This window comes from Petaurus breviceps, unplaced genomic scaffold (genome assembly GCF_028583685.1).
Source record: "Petaurus breviceps papuanus isolate PSGF00001 unplaced genomic scaffold, PetGlider_PUasm1.0 446, whole genome shotgun sequence".
NCBI classification, from domain to species: Eukaryota; Metazoa; Chordata; class Mammalia; order Diprotodontia; family Petauridae; genus Petaurus; species Petaurus breviceps.
The window spans coordinates 3793072-3814465 of record NW_027186338.1 but is presented as its reverse complement, the minus strand read 5'-3'; the positions used below and the strand labels follow the sequence as shown (position 1 = coordinate 3814465).

The 21394-nt window shown below is 49.6% G+C and overlaps 2 protein-coding genes across 3 annotated transcripts; one reads left to right on the top strand and one right to left on the bottom strand.

Moving 5' to 3' along the window:
• The first annotated feature begins 122 nt into the window (after window positions 1-122).
• Window positions 123-6108, top strand: MAT2A (methionine adenosyltransferase 2A). Its single transcript, XM_069101089.1, has 9 exons — window positions 123-384; window positions 1643-1720; window positions 1812-1934; window positions 2335-2447; window positions 2532-2675; window positions 2914-3132; window positions 3267-3449; window positions 3612-3745; window positions 4497-6108. Exons 1-9 carry the CDS (start codon window positions 294-296, stop codon window positions 4597-4599), a joined length of 1188 nt encoding a protein of 395 aa, XP_068957190.1. The 5' UTR covers window positions 123-293; the 3' UTR covers window positions 4600-6108.
• A 274-nt stretch (window positions 6109-6382) lies between these two features.
• On the bottom strand, window positions 6383-19883 carry GGCX (gamma-glutamyl carboxylase). 2 transcript variants are annotated; one of them, XM_069101088.1, is made up of 15 exons: window positions 19694-19883; window positions 19064-19234; window positions 17367-17525; window positions 17062-17143; window positions 16345-16423; window positions 14412-14518; window positions 13249-13412; window positions 12727-12992; window positions 12395-12526; window positions 11338-11489; window positions 10900-11069; window positions 10629-10759; window positions 10293-10440; window positions 9586-9781; window positions 6383-9205 (listed from the first exon to the last, which is right to left on the bottom strand). In XM_069101088.1, the coding sequence occupies exons 1-15, from the start codon at window positions 19734-19736 to the stop codon at window positions 9019-9021; spliced, it is 2187 nt and encodes a 728-aa protein (XP_068957189.1). In that variant the 5' UTR covers window positions 19737-19883; the 3' UTR covers window positions 6383-9018. The 2 variants fall into 2 exon arrangements, with proteins under 2 accessions (XP_068957189.1, XP_068957188.1); XM_069101087.1 differs by having other exon boundaries at window positions 17062-17227; window positions 19694-19882.
• Between the last annotated feature and the right edge of the window lie 1511 nt (window positions 19884-21394).

The following is a 21394-nucleotide window of genomic DNA, read 5'->3' as shown; positions in this document are numbered from 1 at the left end:
TCCGCCCGCAGCCCTGCCACCGGGTATCCCCCGCTCTTCCCCCCCTTCGCGGGTGGCGCATTGGCGCGCGGCGGAAGGGGGCGAGGCGGTGGAGGAGCGCGAGCCGCAGCGCGGCTATAAATAGGGCGGAGCACCGCCCGGTGCCTCGTTCCGCCTGCGCCAGTGAGAGGATCCTCTGGGTGAGTCCTGAGGCTCGCGCTAACTCGGTCTCCCGCTCGCGTCCTAGCCGCCCTCCGCGCTCCCTCCACCTTCTCTGTCTCCCATTGCCTGGCGCCCCTTTTCCTGCCACAGCTATGAACGGGCAGCTCAACGGCTTCGACGAGACCTTCATCGAGGAGGGTACCTTCCTCTTCACTTCAGAGTCTGTGGGCGAAGGGCACCCCGGTGAGTCTGAGTGGACGTGGGGCTCGGGCACCCGGTCTGGGGGCTGGGCCCGGCGGGTGGGGGGAGGCCTGTCAGGACTGGGGAAGCCGCCGGCACCGGCGCTGCCCCCGGCTCTGGCGGGAAGCGGCGCGGCTGCCGGTGCGAGCGCGTGGCCGCCCCTCCCCCACTGGCCGGTGCCCCTCCCCCGCGGCCCCGCCCCGGCCGCGCGCCCCGGTATCCGGAAAATTCCAGAAACCCCGAGGCGGGGGTTCGGGGGGGGGGGGGGGGGGGGGCGAGCCGGAGGGACGGACGGACTGACGGACAGCGGCCGCTCTAAATATAGCCGCCGTCGGGAGGGAGGCTCCTGACTGCGGCGGCCCGAGCTCGGCGGAGACGCCCCGCGGACCGTCCGCGCCCCTCTGTGGCGGGGCTTTGTCCGGCGCCATGACGGGGAGATCGCGGGGAACAAAAGCCCGTCACGGAGGGACCGAGGCCGAGCCGCCGCCCCGGCTGGGGGACCCTCGTGGGAGGGGGCGAAGTGAGCGCGCTGTCCCCGGGGCCCAGCCGCCGCCGGGAGGGGGGCCGTGCGGAGCACGTTTAATTCAATCGTGGAGCTGGACTGGTTCCGCAGCTCGGGCAGCACGCCGCTAGAATTGGGCTCTTTTTGTAAAAAAAAAAAAAAAAAAGTTGTAGGGAAAATGAGAGAAATTGGAGCTGAAGACCGTCCTTAAATATTCTCAAAGCATTGCTCAAATAGGAGACTGACTGAAATGGAAACAAAGAGCTATTGTCTCTATAGGAACTAACATTAAATCTTAAGTGACCGATTTTTTAGTTGTGCTGTTTAGAGGACGTTGTCACTTTGTTTCTGGAATTTAAAAATAACCTCTTCATCCTCCTCCCAAAGAAACACATTTTGGAATTTTGTTATAACAAAAATCACTCGGACATGTGGTTCAGTGTTCTGTGAATTAGAAGAAATTAGACAGTAACTGTGTTAGATGTGGGATTAATTCCTTTGAATAGTCTAAAATATTCCTTTTAAGGCCTTTCAAAGGCCTATAAATAGGTTATACTCTCAAAGTAGAGCTATATTCAGAGCATGGTGTCAGGTTTTCAGATTTTGAGTACTGAATTGGTTTCAATTCAGGCAAATGACTTTGGTAGATCCATAGATCCAGTGACAAACTTTCATTGCATTTTTTCTTATATTAAATGTCCCATGAAGATTAAAAGAAGTAATAAGTTACCTTAATAAATTCTGAATTATATTTTCTAGATAAAATTTGTGATCAAATTAGTGATGCTGTCCTTGATGCCCACCTTCAGCAGGACCCTGATGCCAAAGTTGCTTGTGGTAAGTGATCGGAACATCAGTTGCTTAACTTACATTGCAGAGTTAATGTTTATTGGGGATTGATGTTTGAACTTTTTTTTTTCCACATTAGAAACAGTTGCTAAGACTGGAATGATACTACTTGCTGGTGAAATCACATCCAGAGCTGCTGTTGACTATCAGAAAGTGGTCAGGGAAACAATTAAGCATGTAGGCTATGATGATTCTTCTAAAGGTGGGTTTTATGAGTTGATATCTTGGAACTACTTATCCCATTCTTTGATATTAGCTTTGATCTTTGTCCTTTTAGCTTTGAATTTCTTTGCTTATGTACGTTAGAAATGTGCCACTTTTATTGTTTCCCAATCTTTTATGTTACAGCATTTACTCCCAAATATCCTTGACCTCATACTTCTCTCTCTCTCTCCCCCAGACCTCTAAAATAGTTGTCCTCCTATACATAATGCTCTTAGATGAGTTTGCATTTTATTAATCATGACAACATGTGCATACATTTGAAAAAGTAGTAATGATGTGTTCTTATATTATGTGACTGGCTCAACAGCATGGGGACCACTTGGCTGCTTTTCTTTTTTCCTTGTACTGAGTTTAAACATGTATTTAACTGCTTACAGGGTTTGATTACAAGACTTGCAATGTTCTGGTAGCCTTGGAGCAGCAGTCGCCAGACATTGCTCAAGGGGTTCATCTAGATCGAAATGAAGAAGATATTGGTGCAGGAGACCAGGTATTTTGCTTATATGTTGGGTTTTTTTTTTTTAATGCAGTATAATTTTTGAGCAGTTCAGATTTCATAATATCTTTTCCACAGGGATTGATGTTTGGTTATGCTACTGATGAAACTGAAGAATGCATGCCCCTGACTATTGTGTTAGCTCACAAGCTCAACGCCAAACTTGCTGAATTGCGGCGCAATGGAACTTTGCCTTGGTTACGCCCTGATTCAAAAACTCAAGTAAGTAATGGTCTGCATGCCATGTAAAGTCATTTATGAAAAGCAAAGCTATTAAAGTAAGTGTTACAGATATATTAAGAGGGGGAAGTAACCAGATAAAAAATAAGTGTTGTTGTCTTAGGTGTGTTCAGATTTTACTAGTTCATTTGTCTGCTACCTGCAGAGTACTATGGGTAGAGGCTAGTGGGGAAACGCATTTGTTTCCTCTCTGGTATCTCATGTGTATCATATCTCTTAGGTCACTGTGCAGTATATGCAGGATCGTGGTGCTGTTCTCCCTATAAGGGTCCATACAATTGTAATATCTGTTCAACATGATGAAGATGTATGTGTTGATGAAATGAGAGATGCTCTAAAGGAAAAGGTGATTAAAGCTGTTGTACCTGCAAAATACTTGGATGAAGATACAATTTATCATCTGCAACCTAGTGGCAGATTTGTCATTGGTGGGCCTCAGGTAAGACATTTCTAGTAGTCTGTCTGGTAATTGTCTTCTTCAGCATGAGATGTTATTTCATCAGTTGATAAGGGTCTTTGGGTCTTAACATTTTCTTTGTCAAGCAACTGATCTAAAAGAAGCTGTACTTGCAGGGTGATGCTGGTCTGACTGGACGGAAGATCATTGTGGATACCTATGGTGGTTGGGGTGCTCATGGAGGTGGTGCTTTCTCAGGAAAAGATTATACTAAGGTGGACCGTTCAGCTGCTTATGCTGCCCGTTGGGTGGCAAAATCCCTGGTTAAAGGTGGTCTGTGTCGCAGGGTACTTGTTCAGGTATGTATTCTTGCAACTGCAAATAGGTTTTCCCAGGCCTCGTAATATTTCAAGTGGTTATGGGGATTAAAAAATCTGTGCTCATCAGGCGCTGCATTAGAGTGGTTTGAGTTACCAGATCAGAATTTTGGTGGCTGATTATTTGTTTATTGTTGCTTCTAGGTCTCTTATGCTATTGGTGTCTCCCATCCATTGTCCATCTCCATTTTCCATTATGGCACTTCTCAGAAGAGTGAAAGAGAGCTCCTGGATATTGTGAAGAAGAACTTTGACCTCCGCCCTGGGGTCATTGTCAGGTAAAGATGGTAATGCATGTCACTAGCCAGAATTAAATTGGGGGGGGGGGCGGTGTTCACACTCTTTAAACATAAAAACCTATGGTCTGAGTATGGAGACAGATGAGAAAAAAACATAAACAGCCCTTCCATCCTGATAGCTTTTTCTAAGTTGTCATCAATCATAATAGGTTTCAAAGACTATTAAAGGTTAGAGGTTGCCTCTTTTAATTTCCAAAATTGTTACCGATGAAAATCAGTGCAGAACCTGGTTGGCTGAATTTGAGCCCAAGAAATCCTGGATTTGAGTTGGAGTTGCTGTGTGCATTTGTAGCTGCCTTCCTCAGCCTTTGGGGGGAAACAAGGCTTAATTAAAGAACAGAAAACCATTAATGCTTCCAGCCAAGTGGAGCGCTGGGATGGTGCCTGTCTGTACCTTAGGGGGGTGGTAAGTATTGGATTCTCAAATGAGCTTTGACCCTTGAAGTTTCTCAGGATGGTGACAAGCTTTCAGATCTGTTGAGCCAGTGACTGGAACAAGATTTGTAGTTACTTTTAATCTGAAAGCTGGAAAGTAAGTGCCTGTCCTTAACAAGGTGCAAAGGAGATTGGACATCAGGGATGTGACCCTTCTTCCCTACATTTTCTTCCTAGCTTTCCCCAGAGAACTGAACTTCTCATTTGCCAGAACTCTTGAAAATGAGTCTTACTGATTATTTTGCTTTTATTTAATTGAATGCTACATATTAAGTTATGGACTTGTATATTCCAGGGATCTGGATCTGAAGAAGCCCATTTATCAGAGGACTGCAGCCTATGGCCACTTTGGTAGGGACAGCTTCCCATGGGAAGTGCCCAGAAAGCTTAAATATTGAAAGTGTTAGGCTTTTTTCCCCAGACTTGTTGGCGTAGGTTACAGAGAAGCCTTCAAGCTCTGAGGGAAAGGGCCCTTCTCCCTAAACTTCTCCTGTCCTCTTTCAGCTCTTGATCAGTTGCAGTCACTCTTGTCCAATGATCTGATTTTAGTTTTTGTGGGGACTGTAAGTTGGGCTCTGCTATTCTGTCCCTGGTGTTTTGCTCACCATTATAATGGATTTAGTGAGCATAGGTGATCCGTGTAACTGCCTAGAGATGAGCAGACAGCACTGTCTAGTAAATGATGCTTTAAGATTGAACCTTTGTGTCCCGCCACCCATCCCCAAAATCTTAACTGCATTGACTTTCCCATCAAATGCTGAAAAATGTCCTTGTAATGTGCACGTCAAGTACTTGTAGTTCCATTTATAGCCTCTGTCCAACAATGCCACCGCCCTGTCAGCATGATTTTGTAATGTCTTGAGCTCTATTATGAATGTGAAGCCTTCCCCCATCCTCCCTGTAATCTGACCCACTTCTAATTATGTAGCTTTTTGTCAGGGAGTGTTCCCTACCAGATCAATCTTGCATGTAACGCAAGTTCCAGTTGGAGCTCTAGCCTGACTTCATGAAAAAGGCAGTTACTAGTCGAACCACCTTCTGGTGCTTATGCTCTTAATGACCATCTCTTAAATGGCACCAAATCTTAAAATCTCTCCACTCGGCTGTCTTTTGGAGGACGTACGTAATAAGGTTTTTATTTAGTAAACCAATCCTATGCATGGTTTCAGCACTAGCCAAACCTCACCAACTCCTAGCTCTAGTTAAGCGGGCACTTGGCAGCCTTGTGATGTCATACAGAGAAGTCACAGGGCGGTATCTGAGGGTCTGTAGGTTGCACACTTTGGTACCGGTTAACTTTTTCTTTATAAGAAAGACTGAGTATTCCACACTGCACAAGAACTCCTCCCAGGGTTTTTAACTTTGTTTTATTTTCAAAACCAGGTCCAATGAGCTTTCTGAGCAGCTGGTGTAGATACAGAGAAACCAGCTTCCTTCAGAGAGCATTGCTTTTGGCGGGGAGGAGAAGGAAATCCCTTCATACTTGAACATTTTCTAATTGCTTATTTATTGTATTCTGGGGTGTGGCGTGAGTACAGAGAAGCTATCACCTCAGAGGGCAGCTTTTAAAAAAAAAAAAATCCTTGACACCATGATTCCTTTGACATGTTTCCAGCATTCCCAGGTAGGCCAAGGTGTCCTACAGAAGAACCTTGGGTTACACCTACAAGGGGGTCTGGCTGGTGTTAACAGAAGGGAGGGCAGAGCTGGAGCAGCTGGCCATGGAGGAAGCTGACTTGGCTGGTGTGGTACAGAGAAGCCAGCTTGTTTACATGCCTAGTCCATGGCTGCTGCCCTAAGCAGAAAGTGCCTTTCAGGATCTATTTTTTGGAGGTTTATTACGTATGTCTGGTTCTCAATTCCAACAGTTTAATGAAGATCTAAATAAAATGCTAGGTTCTACCTTACCACTGTGTCGATTCACTACTGAGAAGATGGGGCATTCTTTAATGGCTAGAAGCAACATTTGGTCTACTACAGCTGACAGCGCCAAGCTGCCCTGCTCCATAGTGTTTCTTCCTTTACCTGTAAGTGGACAGGCAGCTTAAGACTAGTTCCTACAGCAGATTCTAGGGAAGAAAGTGGGTGGCTAATTGGACACATCCTCATTGCTATGCGCAAGGCTGTGTAAAGAGAAAAGAGGCCAAAAAGCCCCCTCAGGATACTTCTGACCAAAAGGTAAAGGTTAGAGGCTTTTTATTGAGTGGATTTTGCATTTAATAAGTGCTGGTGGTTGGAGGGTGAAAGGCTGGGGCAGTGTCGTGTAGCACTCTTGTCTCTCCCCTTTCTGAGGTGGAATGGCCCAGTGGCCATAACTTAATGAAGTCTGATGACAACAGCAAGAAAACTATGAGCCATGTGTGTTAATCTCATTACTAGAAGGGCACTTTTAAGTCTTTAAAATAGTGCTGGGAACTAAACCATCTAGCATTGACAACTAAATTTCACCTAGCATACATTAAGGTGTTGAAGGTCTGAATATGGCAGTTTCTGGCCTAGGGAAACAGTTCTGTGTAGCCTGAAGAGCCCTGTTGTTCTTGTCTCCGCCCCTTCACTTCAGAAAGAGATGCAAGGGTTAAACTATGATGGATAGTTAAGGAAAACAACCTGGTGAGCCTGAGAACATGTGATCTGTGGTATCAAATGGTGGCTAGTTTGTGAAGGTTCTTACTCTACTTATATTGTAAACCACAGATGTGCCCTCACCCTTGGCACCTGTTGATCCAGGTGAGGCAGAGATTTTTGCCTTAGAAACACGTAGGTAAGGAATGGCTAGGTCGTTCCTATGTGTTAGACCATTAAGGCATCTAACAATTCTAGCAAGGCCTTCACAGGAGTCTGAATTTATGTGAAAAAAATTTTTTTTAAAATAATTTGCCCCCAATCCCAAGTGAGCCTTCATTTTCTTCCACCGTTTTAAGGACTAATGGAAACTATCTCTTAGAAAGACAAGGCCCCTTGTGTACTCATAGGTGCTAGGGAGGGAGGAGCCTAGAAGGCCTGTGGTAGGCAAGGCGGTCAAGAGATAAGAGCTGCAACTGCTTTTCTTTAAACTGGGCTGTTAAGGCTCTGGTAGAGCCAACACCCTGCACCACTCCCAGCCTTGGCAGACCAGGTTTTATCCCTCGAGGTGGTTGACAGCCCTGCCAGCCATTTCTCCTAACTGGAGAAGGCCAAAGACACTGCTCTACCCCTAAACCTGGCCATACTAGAGAAGACATGCATTTTAAGCCACGGGTGAACTATTTTTTGAGGGGCAAGAAAGTCCAGGTTCTTCTGAAGGACCTTCCCTTTTATGTTCCTAACAAGGCCAGGGATGTTGCAGAGGAAAGTGAGGGAACACTGGACTGCTGAGAATTCTCTTATAAATCCTGGTATTGATAACACTAGTTGGGGCACTACATTACTGGGGGAAATAAGCAAATCTATGTAGTATCTACTATATGTTGGGCTCTATGCTTGCTATGTGCTTTACAAAATATCTGGTCCTCACAACTCAAGGAGGTATTGTTAACCATTTTTCAGTTGAGGACACTGGTAGATAGCAACTTGCCCAGTCAAGTCACATTGCTAGCAAGCTGTAAACTGTTTGAGCTTGGCTCTTCCTGACTCCAAGCCCAGCTCTATCCAGTGTACCTCTTAGCTGTTTCTAGGCAATACCTGTCAGGGCCCCATCCAGTCCACATACAAAGGCCACATGGACAGGCAGTGATTCCATTACCAGGAAGCACAACTTGATTTCCAGTTCTCATAAGTGCTGGGTATTTTAACTGCTTCCTAGCAATATTCACTGCTGGCCCCTTTGCTATGAGCTCAACAAAACAATTGAGGTGCCTCTTAGAGAGGAAGGTAAGATGGCTCCTGGGCTTGTCTGTGGTGAAATCCTAAAATGCTGTGTGATGAGCCCCAGAAAACTGAACAAAGAAGGAAGGTTTGATGCCTGTTCTGCTTTTCTTTGTCCATTTCTCCAGGGCAGAACCTAAGTTTCTTGAGGGACAAGAGGGGGTCTTTGGCTTTGTATCCCCAGTGTGCAACAGATAATACTGGTAGGGAGATGGAGGTGCTTATAAATGCCTGTTCACTTAAAATTAGGAGCTAAAATGCACCAGACGGCAGGTATGGGGAATTTAGGTGATATTAATTGGTTTGAAGTTAGACTGTGGTATGAGGACTTTATGATACAACTTCTCGCTTTCACGTCCCCAGTACAAAGAGTTCAGTTAATGCAAGAAGTGGCGTGCTGATCTAGGACAAAACCTCCCCTTTCTCCTAATTGTCTGGTTGGTGTGGAAAAGTATCAGCTTGCAGGATAAACCCTAAAGTTAGTAAGGACAGGGAAAAGTTACTGCCTGCAATTGGGATGAGGCTTTACCACGCATTGGAGACAACAGGCTTCAGGCCACAGATGCCAGTGACCAAGTAGGGTCTAGGCCTATCTAGAGCCAGCCAAGGACCCCTGGGAAAATATTAGAACTTGGTGAGTTTAGTGAGTCAGAGATTGGATCCAACTGCCAACTGAGCTGTCTTAACACTGCTGCTTTCCAAAACCATCCTAATGAAGCAGAACCGGAGAAAAGAAATCAGTACAGTAACTAATACATCAGTCTCCTCACCAAGATGCTGGACCGTCCCCTCCACTGAGAAGGGATGGCAGATGAGTTCTGACAATGGCTACCTGGACCTGTCTGTGTTACTGTCCATGCTAATTTAATAAAGAGGCATGGGCAAGAGAATTTTTTTTAAAAATGACTTGGAAAAATGATCCTATACAAATTTCTCGAGTACAGAATTGTTCTGCGATTAAGGGCCATGACAACTCAGAGCTCTGAGTGTATGGGTGTGTGGCTCGACTCAGAGGGATTAGCATCCAAAGCTTCAGAAGGGGTCGATTCTGCAGGTGACTCAAAGGGCCGCAGGTTTGCATAGGTCACTTCCTGGGCTAGCTGTTCCAAGGATGGGCGACCCAGGAACAAATTGCGAAGAGAGATACAAGTCATCAGGAAGCTGAGGAGAGAGAAGGTTGAGTGATCACTGCACATCCATGAAAGCCTTGGGAGTAAGCAGCCCACAGCACCCACAACCATGAGAGACATGTCTAAATTAGACAAGAATCCTCTCTGGGCTCTAGTACTCGAGTCCAGTTGAGTGGGGAAGCTTGTACTACAGCACTTCAGGAGGCTTATAGGCCTTGGGGCAGGTTGTGAGAAGACCCACTTGTCACATTAAAGGTTCTGATCCCACTGCCACACTCCTCAAACTGAAGGGAAGAAGGAAGACCACTAGATTCAGGTTCTCCCCTTCCATGGGACTATCATCCCATGACTACTCAACCAAAGGAAGAACACAGAGATCATAGGGCAAGGTGAGATGGGGGTGGCACTAACCTTCGGCGGAAAATGTAGAGCTTTCGAAGCAGGAAACGGGATAGCCTTTCATAGAAAGGGGAGCTGCGCCGCCTCTGGATTTCCTGGAGACGCTGTTGTCTACGCAAGTAGGTCTGGACCAGAGGAGTTAACTCAGGCCCTCCTTTCACTTCCCCCTCCAGCAAGGGGCGCAGCTCTGGAGGCAGTGGTCCTGATTCTGTCCAGGGAACAGGAAACAAAAAAGTCCCTGGTGTGAACAGGACAGCTGCCCCCCTTCAAATTCATCTTCCAGCAGCCAGAAACAAAATCAGTCCCTCAACAGTCAGTTTTCACCCTGTCATCTCGTAGCACTGTCCTCCAGAGTCTAGGATATCGATGAAAGACCTCAGTTCACATCCAGGCTGTGACCCTGAGGGAGTCACCTCTCTGCCTCAGTTTCCTCAAATATAAAATGAGGATAATAGCCCAACCCTCCTGAGGGGGTTGTGAGGGTCAAATGAGGGTGTCTTTAAGTGCCTGGCATACTATATAAATGCTATCTATCACTTATTACTGGCATCCTCACATGCATCCTGTGTGCCGGACACACACTGTGCTAGGTGCTGGCAATTACCAAAAAATAAAAAAAGCCCCTGCTTGACCAGCTCACCAGCCAGTACTGTGTGGATCCCCCGCTGCTGCAGACCCCCATGGGGGCAGGCTTCCACTTCAGGCCTCTAGTTACTCACCAGTCCCATTCTCCACTTTCTCCTTGAGTTCCTGTAACCGAGCCAAGTCTTGCTCCAGTGCCAGCTCTGTGGTGTTGACGTAGATGTACATGTAACAAGAAGGACCCGGTGACACTGTGTAGACCTTGTGATATTCACCAGCCGGCAGCTGCCAAGGAAGAAGAATGAGTGGCGGGCACACGTTCGTGCTACCCGGGCTTCTCTGCCTCACTGGACAGTTTCTGTGTGGAGGCCCCCCATCACAGCTCAGAGGGTCCTCTGCCACAGAGTGGCTGGCTCACCATGTTCTTCCCATTGGTCCAAGCTTCCTCTGGCCCTTTGTCTCCTAGGACCTACCTGGACTCTGTCCCCTTCCTGAAGGGAGAGATTCCTCTGCTCTGCCACCAGCTCCACAGCCACTTCCCCCCGCAGGACCTGGATACTAGTGTTACCCAAGTCTTCACTCACAAAATTCTCCAGGTGCAGTCCTGTGGGAGGCAGGGCTGCTCACACCCACCCTGCCTCTGGTCACCTCTGCCCCAGGCCGCCCATATTCTCCAGCCCCCCGCCCTCTCTCCCACACGACAGCAGCATAAGTTCTCTCCTCCCGCCCCCACCTTTTCCATACCAGGGAAGTCAGCGATGAAGACCACCTCAGTGTGGTTGTCCAGGCTGCTCTCAATCTCCTGAAATTTCTCCCTCCAGGGAGATAAATCCAGCAATAAGGGCTGTAGCCAGGGTGTTGGACGGAAAGGAGACCAAGCAGCCTGCACAATGTCCACTCGAGGGTCAAAAAGCCTTTGGGGAGAAAGTGTTATGTTCCAGAAGCTGTCCCTAGTTCTAAAAAGTACCCTCCCACGGAGAAGCTCTGCCTCCTTGCCTTATCTGGCTCAAGTGCAGAGGGAGGTCAAGGGCCACCTGGCCAGGGGCCAACCCTTTGGAGATGCTCATTTTCTCCCTAGGTCACAGTGCCCCCTGCAGGTGACACTGATGACAAAGGTGAGCCCACAGAACCCGGCCTTCTCCCATCTCTCTCTGTTTGCTTGCTGGGAGCCATCCTACACACCTCTGCTGGAAGCGGTCATTGATGGAGACCCAGACATCAAAGTAGATCTGGGGTTCAGAGACGTTGTAGTTTGGCAGCAGGCGATGCAGGCACATGGCATACTGTTTCAGCATGTCCGCATGATCCTTCCATCGGCGACTCTGTGTGAATACCTGTCCCCGGCCCCCAGAGTGATACTGCATGAAGAGGACGGAGTGATGAGAGCCCAAGCTGTGCGCTTGGCCGAAGGGCCACCACATCATGGGACGGAACGCTAACGCTGGAAAGAAAGCGTCTGAGGGGGTCCTCTGATCGCACCCTGTCCTGAAATAGGGATCCTCCTCTTGAAGGTGCCCAGCTCTGCAGGGTCAGCATCTAGCATCTAGCTGGACAATTCTGATGAGAACTCACCGTCTTACAAAGAAGCCCTGGCCATTTCTGGACAAATCTATTTATCAGAAATGTCTCATATTCTGAGCCAAAATCTACCTCCCCATAATTTCCATCTCTGTATTCTACTTCTGCCATGCAGAGACAAGAAGATTAAGCCTGATCTCTTCTTCCAGGGAAAGGCCTTAAAAGAGCTGTGGTTAAAGAAAACAGTGGTTGTATCCCACCTAAATCTCATCTTTTAAAAGCAAGACCTCCCCAGTTCCCTCACAACTGATCCCATGCCATGATTTCACACTCCCTCATCCCTCTGGTCCCCTCCTCTGGACATGCTCCAAATTATGGAAGTCCTTCCTACAAGATGGCGTTTATTTTTCCATCACTCTGGGTATGAGTGAACACATAAGCACAGAATACATTGAGATGATTATTTTCCTGGAAATAATCTGGACACCAGATGGATGTGAATGAAGCAACCCTCTACTGGCCCATTAACCCCACAGGCAGGTCCTTTCAGTCACCTCTCCATGCTCCACCCCCACCCTTCCCACCATCCCCACACTCTAATCCTGTGCAGTCTTAACTTCAGATTTCAAATACTTTTCCCTTCATGGGGTGGGATGGGGCTGAGGGGCCAGACCAGGAAGTTCAAAGGGAAGGATCTTGGGATTCAGGGGCTGTCTCTCACCCCAGGGTTAAGGTAGCCTAATTCCCCAGTGCGGCCATCTCGATAGGTGATCTTGACGTGCTGGTGAGAGCGTGAGTGTACCATCATGTCCCAGGAGTAGCCATAGAGACCATTGGTCCAGTTGTTATAACCCTGTGAAGGGATTACAGGAAAGTCACTCCTATAGTGGGAAATGTGTGATGTGAACCACTCTCCTGACCTGAAGAGGGAGAAAGGCCGACTGAGCCAAAGACACCCAACCAAGGATGAGCTGCTGGCCCATGACTCCTCCTGCCTTATCACCACCCCGTTTTTCCCTGTTTCACCTGCCAGTTCCCATCTCTGCCCTGTACCTGGGTAATAAAGTGGGAGTAGGGCAGGAAGAGCTGCTCCAGTAGATAGAGCAGCGTGAAGACAGCTCCCAGCCGATGCCGCAACCGGGCCTGGGGGCTGCCTTTGGCTCGGCCTCTCTTATACACACAGGACAAACTGGGCTGGGCGTCAGCTGTGCTTGGTAACAGGCCTTGGAGCCACCACGGAGAGCAGGAAACCAACCTCCGAGGCCAGTCGGGGGAGCAGAAGAGGGGGCTGCTGGCTAACATGACGAAGGGGAACATACCTAGCAGAATAAAGAAAGGAGTTCCATCTGATGCCTCTCCCCTCTCCCCACCAAGTTCTGGACCTGGACCCAACTGAAAAGCGGCCCAGAGCCCACCAAGAGGCCTTCATGTCCCCATGCCCAGTTCAGTCCCTCTCCATAACTGCTGCCTTTCTGTCCCTGCCCCCAGCACAGCCCCTCCACCCCCAAACAATGCCTCAGTGTCACTGTGTCCACCCCTGTGGCTCCTGCTCTCCTTCAGACCCCAAGCACTAACCAATGCTGAAGAGCTGGGAATTCATACAGTGGAAGTAGGAGACAAACAGAAGGCCAATGGCTCTCGAAGCATCAAAGAAGAGCAGGAAGCCGGCCAAGAGGTCCAAGAGCAGCCCACACCAGTGCACCACAAGCAGACTGGTCATTCCCTCGGAGAGCACCAGCCTGTCAACACAGAGGGCGCAAGGGGGCTCTGCCTTCCACCCTTCTGAGGAAAACACCGAGTCACGAAGGGCCCAGTGACAGCAGAGGAACTGGTGAAGAAACCCACCCGCCTGCCCCCAAGACTGTCTCGGGGCCTGCTTTACAGGCTCCTCTCATTCTGCAGTACCATGGACATCCCAGAGCTCTGTGAGGGGCCACACCTGGCAGCGAGGGACGGCAGAATCAGAGCAAAGTCTGATGAACAGAATCAAGGGCTATCTGGAGACTGGGAGGAAAAAGAGAGGGGCCTAGGAAAAGTAAATCACAGGCTAGGACATAGAATGGGGGGAGCGAGAAAAACGAGTCTGGAAAACAAAGGAGCCAAGAATAAAAATGCACAAGAAAAAATATGATGAACCCCTGGCTCTGCTTTACCATCTCCTGAGTCAAGCTGCTCAGAGAGGGCTGATGGGGTTCACCCCAACGATGTGAAGGGCTGGGCAATCTGGGGACAGGAGGTCGCTGTTTGAGCCTGACTCTCTCCACTTCTCCCTCTCTCCTCCTCTCCCTCCCTTTCTGCTCTCTTCTCTCCTCTCTCTCCTCCCCCTCCCTTCTTTCTCTCCCTCTCTTTCTCCTCCTCCCTTCTTCCCATCCCTCCTTCTCCCTCTCTCTTCCTTCCCTTCTTCCTCCCTTTCTCCTTCTCTCCTTCCTTTCTCTCTTCCTTTTTCTTCTCTCTCCCCTCCTTTGTCTCTATCTCCCTCTTTCCCTTCATTCTCTTCCTCATCTCTCTTTCTCGCTTCTTTTTATTTCCTTCCCTCCTCCCTGTGTCTCAGGCCTGCCAGTAGTGGCCACAGTCACATCTGATGGACTTGCTGATTCTTGCCCTAGAGTGATTTCAACATTACAAAGAAGAGGAAGAGGAGATATAGGAAAACAGAAGCCAACATGGAAGGTAGCAGTTATCCCTGACTGGAGCCTTCCTCCATGGCCATGACCCCTTCCACCCAGCTTCCCACTCACTTGAAGGGGTCAAAGAGCCAGTGCCGGGACAGGTTGCCCATGGAATAGCCTCCAATCCAGTCTGCATCCAGCTTTTTCACTCCCGCAATGAAATACACAATGAATATCTGCATATACAAAACCCAAGACCAAAGAACAAATGAGGACCCCAACTCTGAGTTCAAAGTTCACTGTCTGGGAGAGGACTGTGGGCTCTTCCTTCTAGATACACAAAACTATCTCTTCTCCATAGGGAGGAAGGAAGATTTTGGCGTGGGCTGACTTTTGATCTACCCTCCCTGTACAGGGAGAAAAGAAGGTCCCCTAGCTGGTCTCCATGTCTCTGGCATCCTCTCTCCAGTTTATCTGGCACAGAGCTGCCACACAGAGCTAAAGGAGATATTACCTATCGGCTGCCCACTGCCTCCAAGAGAAACATGGACTGCTCTGTGTGGCCCTTCCAACCCTGCACAGTCGGGGTCTGACCAATCCTTCCAGACTTCCTGTCCGTTCTTTCTCAATCTGAAGGCCAGTACAACTTGCCTGCCTGCTGCCCCGTGTGAAGGACTGTGCCCTATATGCCCAATGCACTCCCTCTTCACCTCTGACTCCAGATTAAACTCAAGGCCATCACCAACAGGAAGGGGATCTTTGGAAACTACTTTGTACATTATTAATGGACTTATCTGTGCGGATACATTCCCATGGAACACAGCTCCTTGAGGGCAGGGGCTGCTGTGCTTCTGTCTTTGTACCAATCAATCACTATTCATTAAGCAACTACTCTATGCCAGGCCCCGTACCAGAGGCTGGAGACACAAGTCCAGAGAATGAAAGAAGCCCTGCTTGTCAGGAGCTTACACTCTAGTTGTGTATTTACATATCTGAGCATAAGTGCAAACGCACACGCTGAATTTCCATCCCATACACACACAAATCTGCCTTCACATATGCATCTAGAGTTAGGTGTGCCAGCATGGGTGTAGCTTGGCCAGGGAGAGGACCAGAAAAGGCTTCAGGGAGACAAGATGGAAGCCGGGACTTAGAGAAAGAGAGAGTCTACGAAAAGCGGAGAGGAGAGTGGATTCTAGTCATGCGGGCAGACAGTACAAAAGCAGGGAGGCTGGAGATGAAGCCTAAGGACCAGAGAAAAGCTGGTATGGCTGCAAAGGAGAGTCACATCCACTGAGGCTGAGAAGAGGGGTTGGGGCCAGAGCCTGCAGGGCGTTCAAAGCTAACGCTTTCATTTCATCCCAGAAGCCGCTGGACAAGCCCAAGCTGCAGAGTCACATCCTTCCTCAGGCAGCAAGTGGTGGCTGCAGGGGTGAGATACTGAAGGCAAGTTAGGAGGCCCGAACAGTGATCACAGTGAAGGGTTTTAAGGCCTGAACAAAGGGGACTAGGAGAGAAGATGCAAAAAGTGCTGGGGAGGCAAGAGGAGCAAGATTTGGCAGCTGATGGGAAGTGGGGCTGAGGATAATGCTGAGGTTATGAACCTGGGAAACCAGGAGGGCAGTGAAGCCTTCAGAGGAAACAAAAACTCTGGAAGAGGGAATGGCTCAGGGAGAAAGAGGACTTCGATTCTGGACTCCGTTTTATGGAGTTTAAGATGTCCCCAAAACATCCAGTCTGAAATGCCCCAAAGATAGCTGGTGACGCAAGACTGAAGCTCAGGGGAAATGGGGCTGGACGGACAGATGCAGGAGTCATCTGACTAGAAATGACAGTTAAGCCCATGGGAGGGATGAGGTTAGAAAGAGAGAGACAAAGACGGGGACAGGAGGGGAGGAGAGGGAGAAGGAGAGGGAAAAGGAGAAGGGAGAATGGAGAGACAAGCAAAGAGGGCCCAGGATGGAACCTTTGTATCCCCAGGCACACATGATACCTGGCCCACAGGGGCTGGCAGGAGGAGGCAGCAGCAGCAGCTTTATTGACCCCACTGAGCCCTACATACCTGTCCACGCAGGACAGTGTAGTTCCAAAGTGGGACATGGGCGTTCCTCTTAGACTGATTTCTTAAGCCATCCAAGGACCTGCTCCCAGAGAAGGAAACCAATGACGGTTAGGGGATACCACATTCTGTCCAGCTCTGTATCTAAAAACTAATTCTCTCCCTTTCTCTGCTTGGCTTATTCCAAGGATGCCTCCATCTCCCTCTGTTTTCTCTATGCTTGGGAACTTAATATCCAAAACCCTTTATGATAAAATCTTAGACCTGGTCCCACCCAGTATATCAACCTCTTGGACCAACAGTAGCCTGGCCTCTTCTCGAAGACTTCCAGGGACAAGGAGCTCTCTGCCTCTCAAAAGACCTCATTCTAATACTGAACGGCAGTAGGGAGAAGTTTTCCCATGTTAAGCTGAAATCTGTAACTTCAGCGCTCTAGAACAATCCTCCAAGTATCTGAAGAGAGCGATCACGTCTACCCTCAGTCTCCTCTTCAGAAGGGCTCCTAAAAGTGACTAGACTGATGTCCCTGTGGGTCCCAGAGGGCAACTGAGAGGGCCTGGAGGTTTCTCTCCATTTCCAGGAAGCTCTTCAGAAGCCATTTAAACTGCAGCTTGAATTTTCAAGTCTGTTTTGCAAAGCAGAGTTTGAAATGTGCTTCAGATGACTAGGCTGCTTGTGATGGCCCTTTCCCCACCAGCCACCCCCTGGACCACCTCGTACCAGTAGCGGTTGGCATCCATGAAGGATAGCTGGAAAGCCAACAGTCCATACAGGTAGGAATGGTTGTTCCACGAGGTCTTGTCTAGCAGAAACACATACCAGTAGGGCAGCAGGAACAGCAGGCAGCTCAGGCGGTACCACAGCCCCAGTGTCATGCCCAGTGCCCCTGGGGGTAAGGTGTGGGACGGGAGATGTCGTGGTGTCAGAAGGCCACAGCTCAGCCGCTGGCGGCATCAACCCCAAGGCCTGGCAGTGCTAGAGGTGAGGACCCATCTCTACCCAAGCTCTCTACTGCTGCTCCTCACCCAGAAACATGACGGTGTAGACGAGGTACATCCAGTCGAGTGGCAGTGGGTGCAGCGCATCTATCAAGGGGAAGCGGCACACCTCCAGCCCATCCAGGTATCTGTGGTCCAAGAAGCTAAGGCCTCGCTCCTGGGGAATGTCCAGTACCATCAGCAACCCTAGAAAGGGGGTGTTCAGTAGGTTCAATAATTGCTGATATTTAGACTAGCACCTACTATGTGCTAGGGGCAAGTAGGTGGTATGGTAGATAAGAGTGCCAGGCCTGGAGTCAGGAAGACCTAAGTTTCAATCCAGCCTCAGACACTCACTAGCTGGGTGACCCTGGACAAGTGACTTCACCCTGTTTGCCTCAGTTTCCTTATCTGTAAAATGAGCTGGAGAAGGAAATGGCAAACCCCTCTAGGATCCCTGCCCAAAAAAACCCTAAACGGGGTTATGAAGAGTCAGACTCGACTGAACAACAACAATGTAACAAAGGCTCTACAATTATCTCATGTGATCCACATAACAATCTTGGAGGTAGGTTTGTTTTTACAGCTGAGGAAACTGTGGCAAACCAAGGGTAAGTGACTTGCCCAAGGTCATACAGCTAGCCCGTGCCAGAAGCCAGATCTAAAGGCAGGTCTTTCTAACTCCAGGCCCTGCACTTCACTCACTGCACCACCTGTATACCCGAAGTTAGCCCTGGGCTAAGGGGCACAGGGGTGGGGATAAGTTGTTCTACACGGGGCACAAGTCATGGCTTGATGCATTTGGAAAACCTTTCTAGTCTGAACAAATGCTGGTATATGAAAGTAATGGAATAGTGCTGTGCTTTTAAGAAACAACAAAGATGGAAGAAGCTGGGAAGGTGGGTATGAACTGATGCAGGGCAAAGTGCACAGACCCAGGAGAATCTACTCCCGGACAGACAGGGAATGGATTCAAGATGCAGAAGATGACAGACATTTTAGGATATCACAAATGTGGGAGCTTATTTTGTTTGAATAAGCATGTTTGTTTTTCATTTTTAAGGTTTTGGTTTTCATTTTTTTCAATGGGGGAAGATGGAAAGAAGGAGAAGACTTGGGGAGACAGGATTAGTTGCCAAAAAAGAAAGAAAAGGAAGAGAAGAGGAAAGAAGGGAAGGATAGAGAGTCACTGAAGCATTTTTTAAACGCACCAAAGAGAACAGAGAGAAGGCCAGAAAGAGTCACAGACAGAACAGCTTTCAGAATTATATGATGAATTTATTATATATTTTTTAAATTATATATTTTAGAAGAAAAAAAGTATACATAATAAGAGATTTGGAGTCTCACGATGTTCTTTTTCGGTTCCATTATGTATATGGAAAACATCCTTTTATTTGGTATTTGTTAAGTGTAGAATAAAATAATAAAAAGTCTACCAAGTGCGACCGGAATCTTTCCTGCCTCCTCTGGGTAAGTCATTTCACGTGAGATCCAGAGAATGGTCGGCAGAATCTCAGCTAGGCTGACATCCACCCAGTTACTTATCATTTTAGCTTTCCAGTTCTCTCACTGTTTGCTTTCTTTGAGGTCAGAGTTCTCTTGGTCACCAAACTAGGCCACACTGGACACAGAGCCATCAAGGCCCCCATGTGCCCTGGGAATCTCTCTATTACATGTAACGGCTGTTGGTAGAAGGGGGTCAAGGCCATGCTCCCCTCCTTTCCACCCCCACCCGGACTCACCAAAGAGGAACCGGAAAACTCCAAGGCTTGCAGGGTCAGTTGGTCGGTTTAGGAGGGTCACCAGCCTCTGCCAGCTGGACACGTGGGACCACTCAAAGCCAAAGAGCTTGGCCATTCGGCTGCCCTGCTTGGGCGCTGGGGTCTGTCCGGCCTTGTTCTTCTGAGGAAGCCCTGTGGCGGGAAAACAGTCCAAGGGGCTCCCCCCAAATCCCTGGTGCCTCTCACTGAGAAGGGAAGCTGTCCCTTTAGAATACCAGTCTCCCTCCCAGCCAGTCCTCTTCTGGCCTAAGGGCCTCCCCCTCAAACTACTGGTTACTTCCAGACCAGGGGGTTCTTTTTCAAACCACCTTTCCCTTTCTCTCTGGAGCAGAACTCCCCTTCAAACCACTTGCCCCTCCAGTGCAGGTGGGGCTCCCCCAACCACTGGCCCCTCTTCTCCTGGGGCTCCCCCCAGCCACTGCTCCCCTCTTCTCCTGGGGCTCCCCCCAGCCACTGCCCCCCTCTTCTCCTGGGGCTCCCCCCAGCCACTGGCCCCTCCTCCTAGGGGTGCCCCCAGTCATTGCCCCCCTCTTCTCCTGGAGCTCCCCCCAGCCCCGGCCCAGCCTCCCCGGGGCGGGCAAGGGGCGCCACCTCTGGCGGGACGGCTTCGCGTTGCAGACGCCTGAGCCTCCATGCTCTCCCGCCGCTGCCGCTCTAGCCTCCGGCTTCGTCTCTTTGGTCCCTAGGGATCAGTCCCGGCCGCCGCCGCCGTCGCGAGCACAGCTGCAGCCCCGAGAGCTGCGCAAGCGCAGTAGAAGAGGTGAGGCCCAAAACCCCGCCTCCCCCGTCGAGATCCGAGACACACCACCTCTCTCCGCCCTCAACCCCCACCCCCGGGGAGCCGCAAAGCGAGAAGCTCCGGGAATGTCGCAAAGGTCCCCAGGGAGCGGGCTCCGCGCCCCCCCCCCCCCTCCCCGAGCTGTCGTGCAGTATGGGCGCTTTACGGCCTCCGACAACCCCGCCCCCGAGCTCCCTCAGGCTCCCCAAAGCCAAGCCCCTCTTTATACAGATGGCCTGAATGAAGGTCACCCTGCGAGTTCTGGGCAGAGCTGAGAGCCAGCTCCCCCTAGTGGCCAAGGAGATGAGCTTAGGCTGGGCTAGGCCAGGCTCTCCCGAGTCTTTCCCCAGCTCTAGAAGGCACCATGGCTCCCCAGTGCCGCGGGATGACGTTCGGAATTCAGTTTTTCCGGGCTCGTTATCCATTTCTTCCTTCGGCTACTCGTCCGGGTCCTCCGGGCCCCACAGAGCCTCCTCCTTTCTCAGTGCAGATAGCCGGGTGGTGCCTTCGTGGCGGCAGCAGAGGGATTGCGAGAGCACCGCCCTCCCAGCCTGGGGCCAGGCAGGGCCGCATTAGGCTGTGAGCCCCTGGAGGGCAGGCACCGAGCAGTCCCAGCTCTGGGCACGCGCCCCGCACCCAGTAGGCGCTTCATAAGGGCATCCTGCACACAGTAGGCGCTTCATAAGGGCACGGATGGAATGTGGCTCTCCGCGCGTGTGGCTCACGATCCCCTATTCTGCAACAACGGTCGCGCTCCCCACGTGCACCCGGGTGGCCCCCCCCTTTTCCTCCCTCTGCTCAGCTCCCCAGGCCCCGCCCCCTCTCCGCTTCAGATCCGCTGGCACCCTTGCTGCTGCCAGCACCCACGCGTGCTCCCCTTACCCCATCGAGGTGTCTGTGCCTCATGGCCCTAAGCCTGTTCTTCCTCTACACCACAACCTCCAGTCCCTCCACCCCCCGCTACTTGACCAGGCTATCACCCCTTCTCTGCGCTGTCCTGCCTTCTCAATCTTGATCTCATAGTGAAGCCATGCCACCCTCCAGTTTCCTTGTCCCTTAAATCTCTTTGCTCCCTAGGGACCAGTCCGTACCTGGCTGCACCCAAATCCTGGAATACTACTGCCATCTGCCTCCCCATCCACTCACATTGTGGCCAAATGGACCTGGAGGAACTCAAGCTACCAAACTGACTTTATCCATCACAAATTTGTCAACTTTAAAAAATGATGTTGGTTTGTTGTTTTGGGTTTTTTTTTTTTACAACAATTTTTTGATTTTTTTTTTACAAAATTTTACAATTTCTTTAAACTTTCCCCTGAATCCCTCCCTTTCTTTTTCTCCCAGAGAACCATCCCCTTTAAAAAAGAATTTTTTCAATTTTTTTTTATCTAATCTCAACTGGGCTCTCACTGCAGCAAGGCAATCTTTTTACTCCTTCCTAATTGATTCTTTATCCCTTTCCTCACAGAGATTGTTCCAAACTTTCTTTGCATTCCTAAAATCTCCCATGCCAT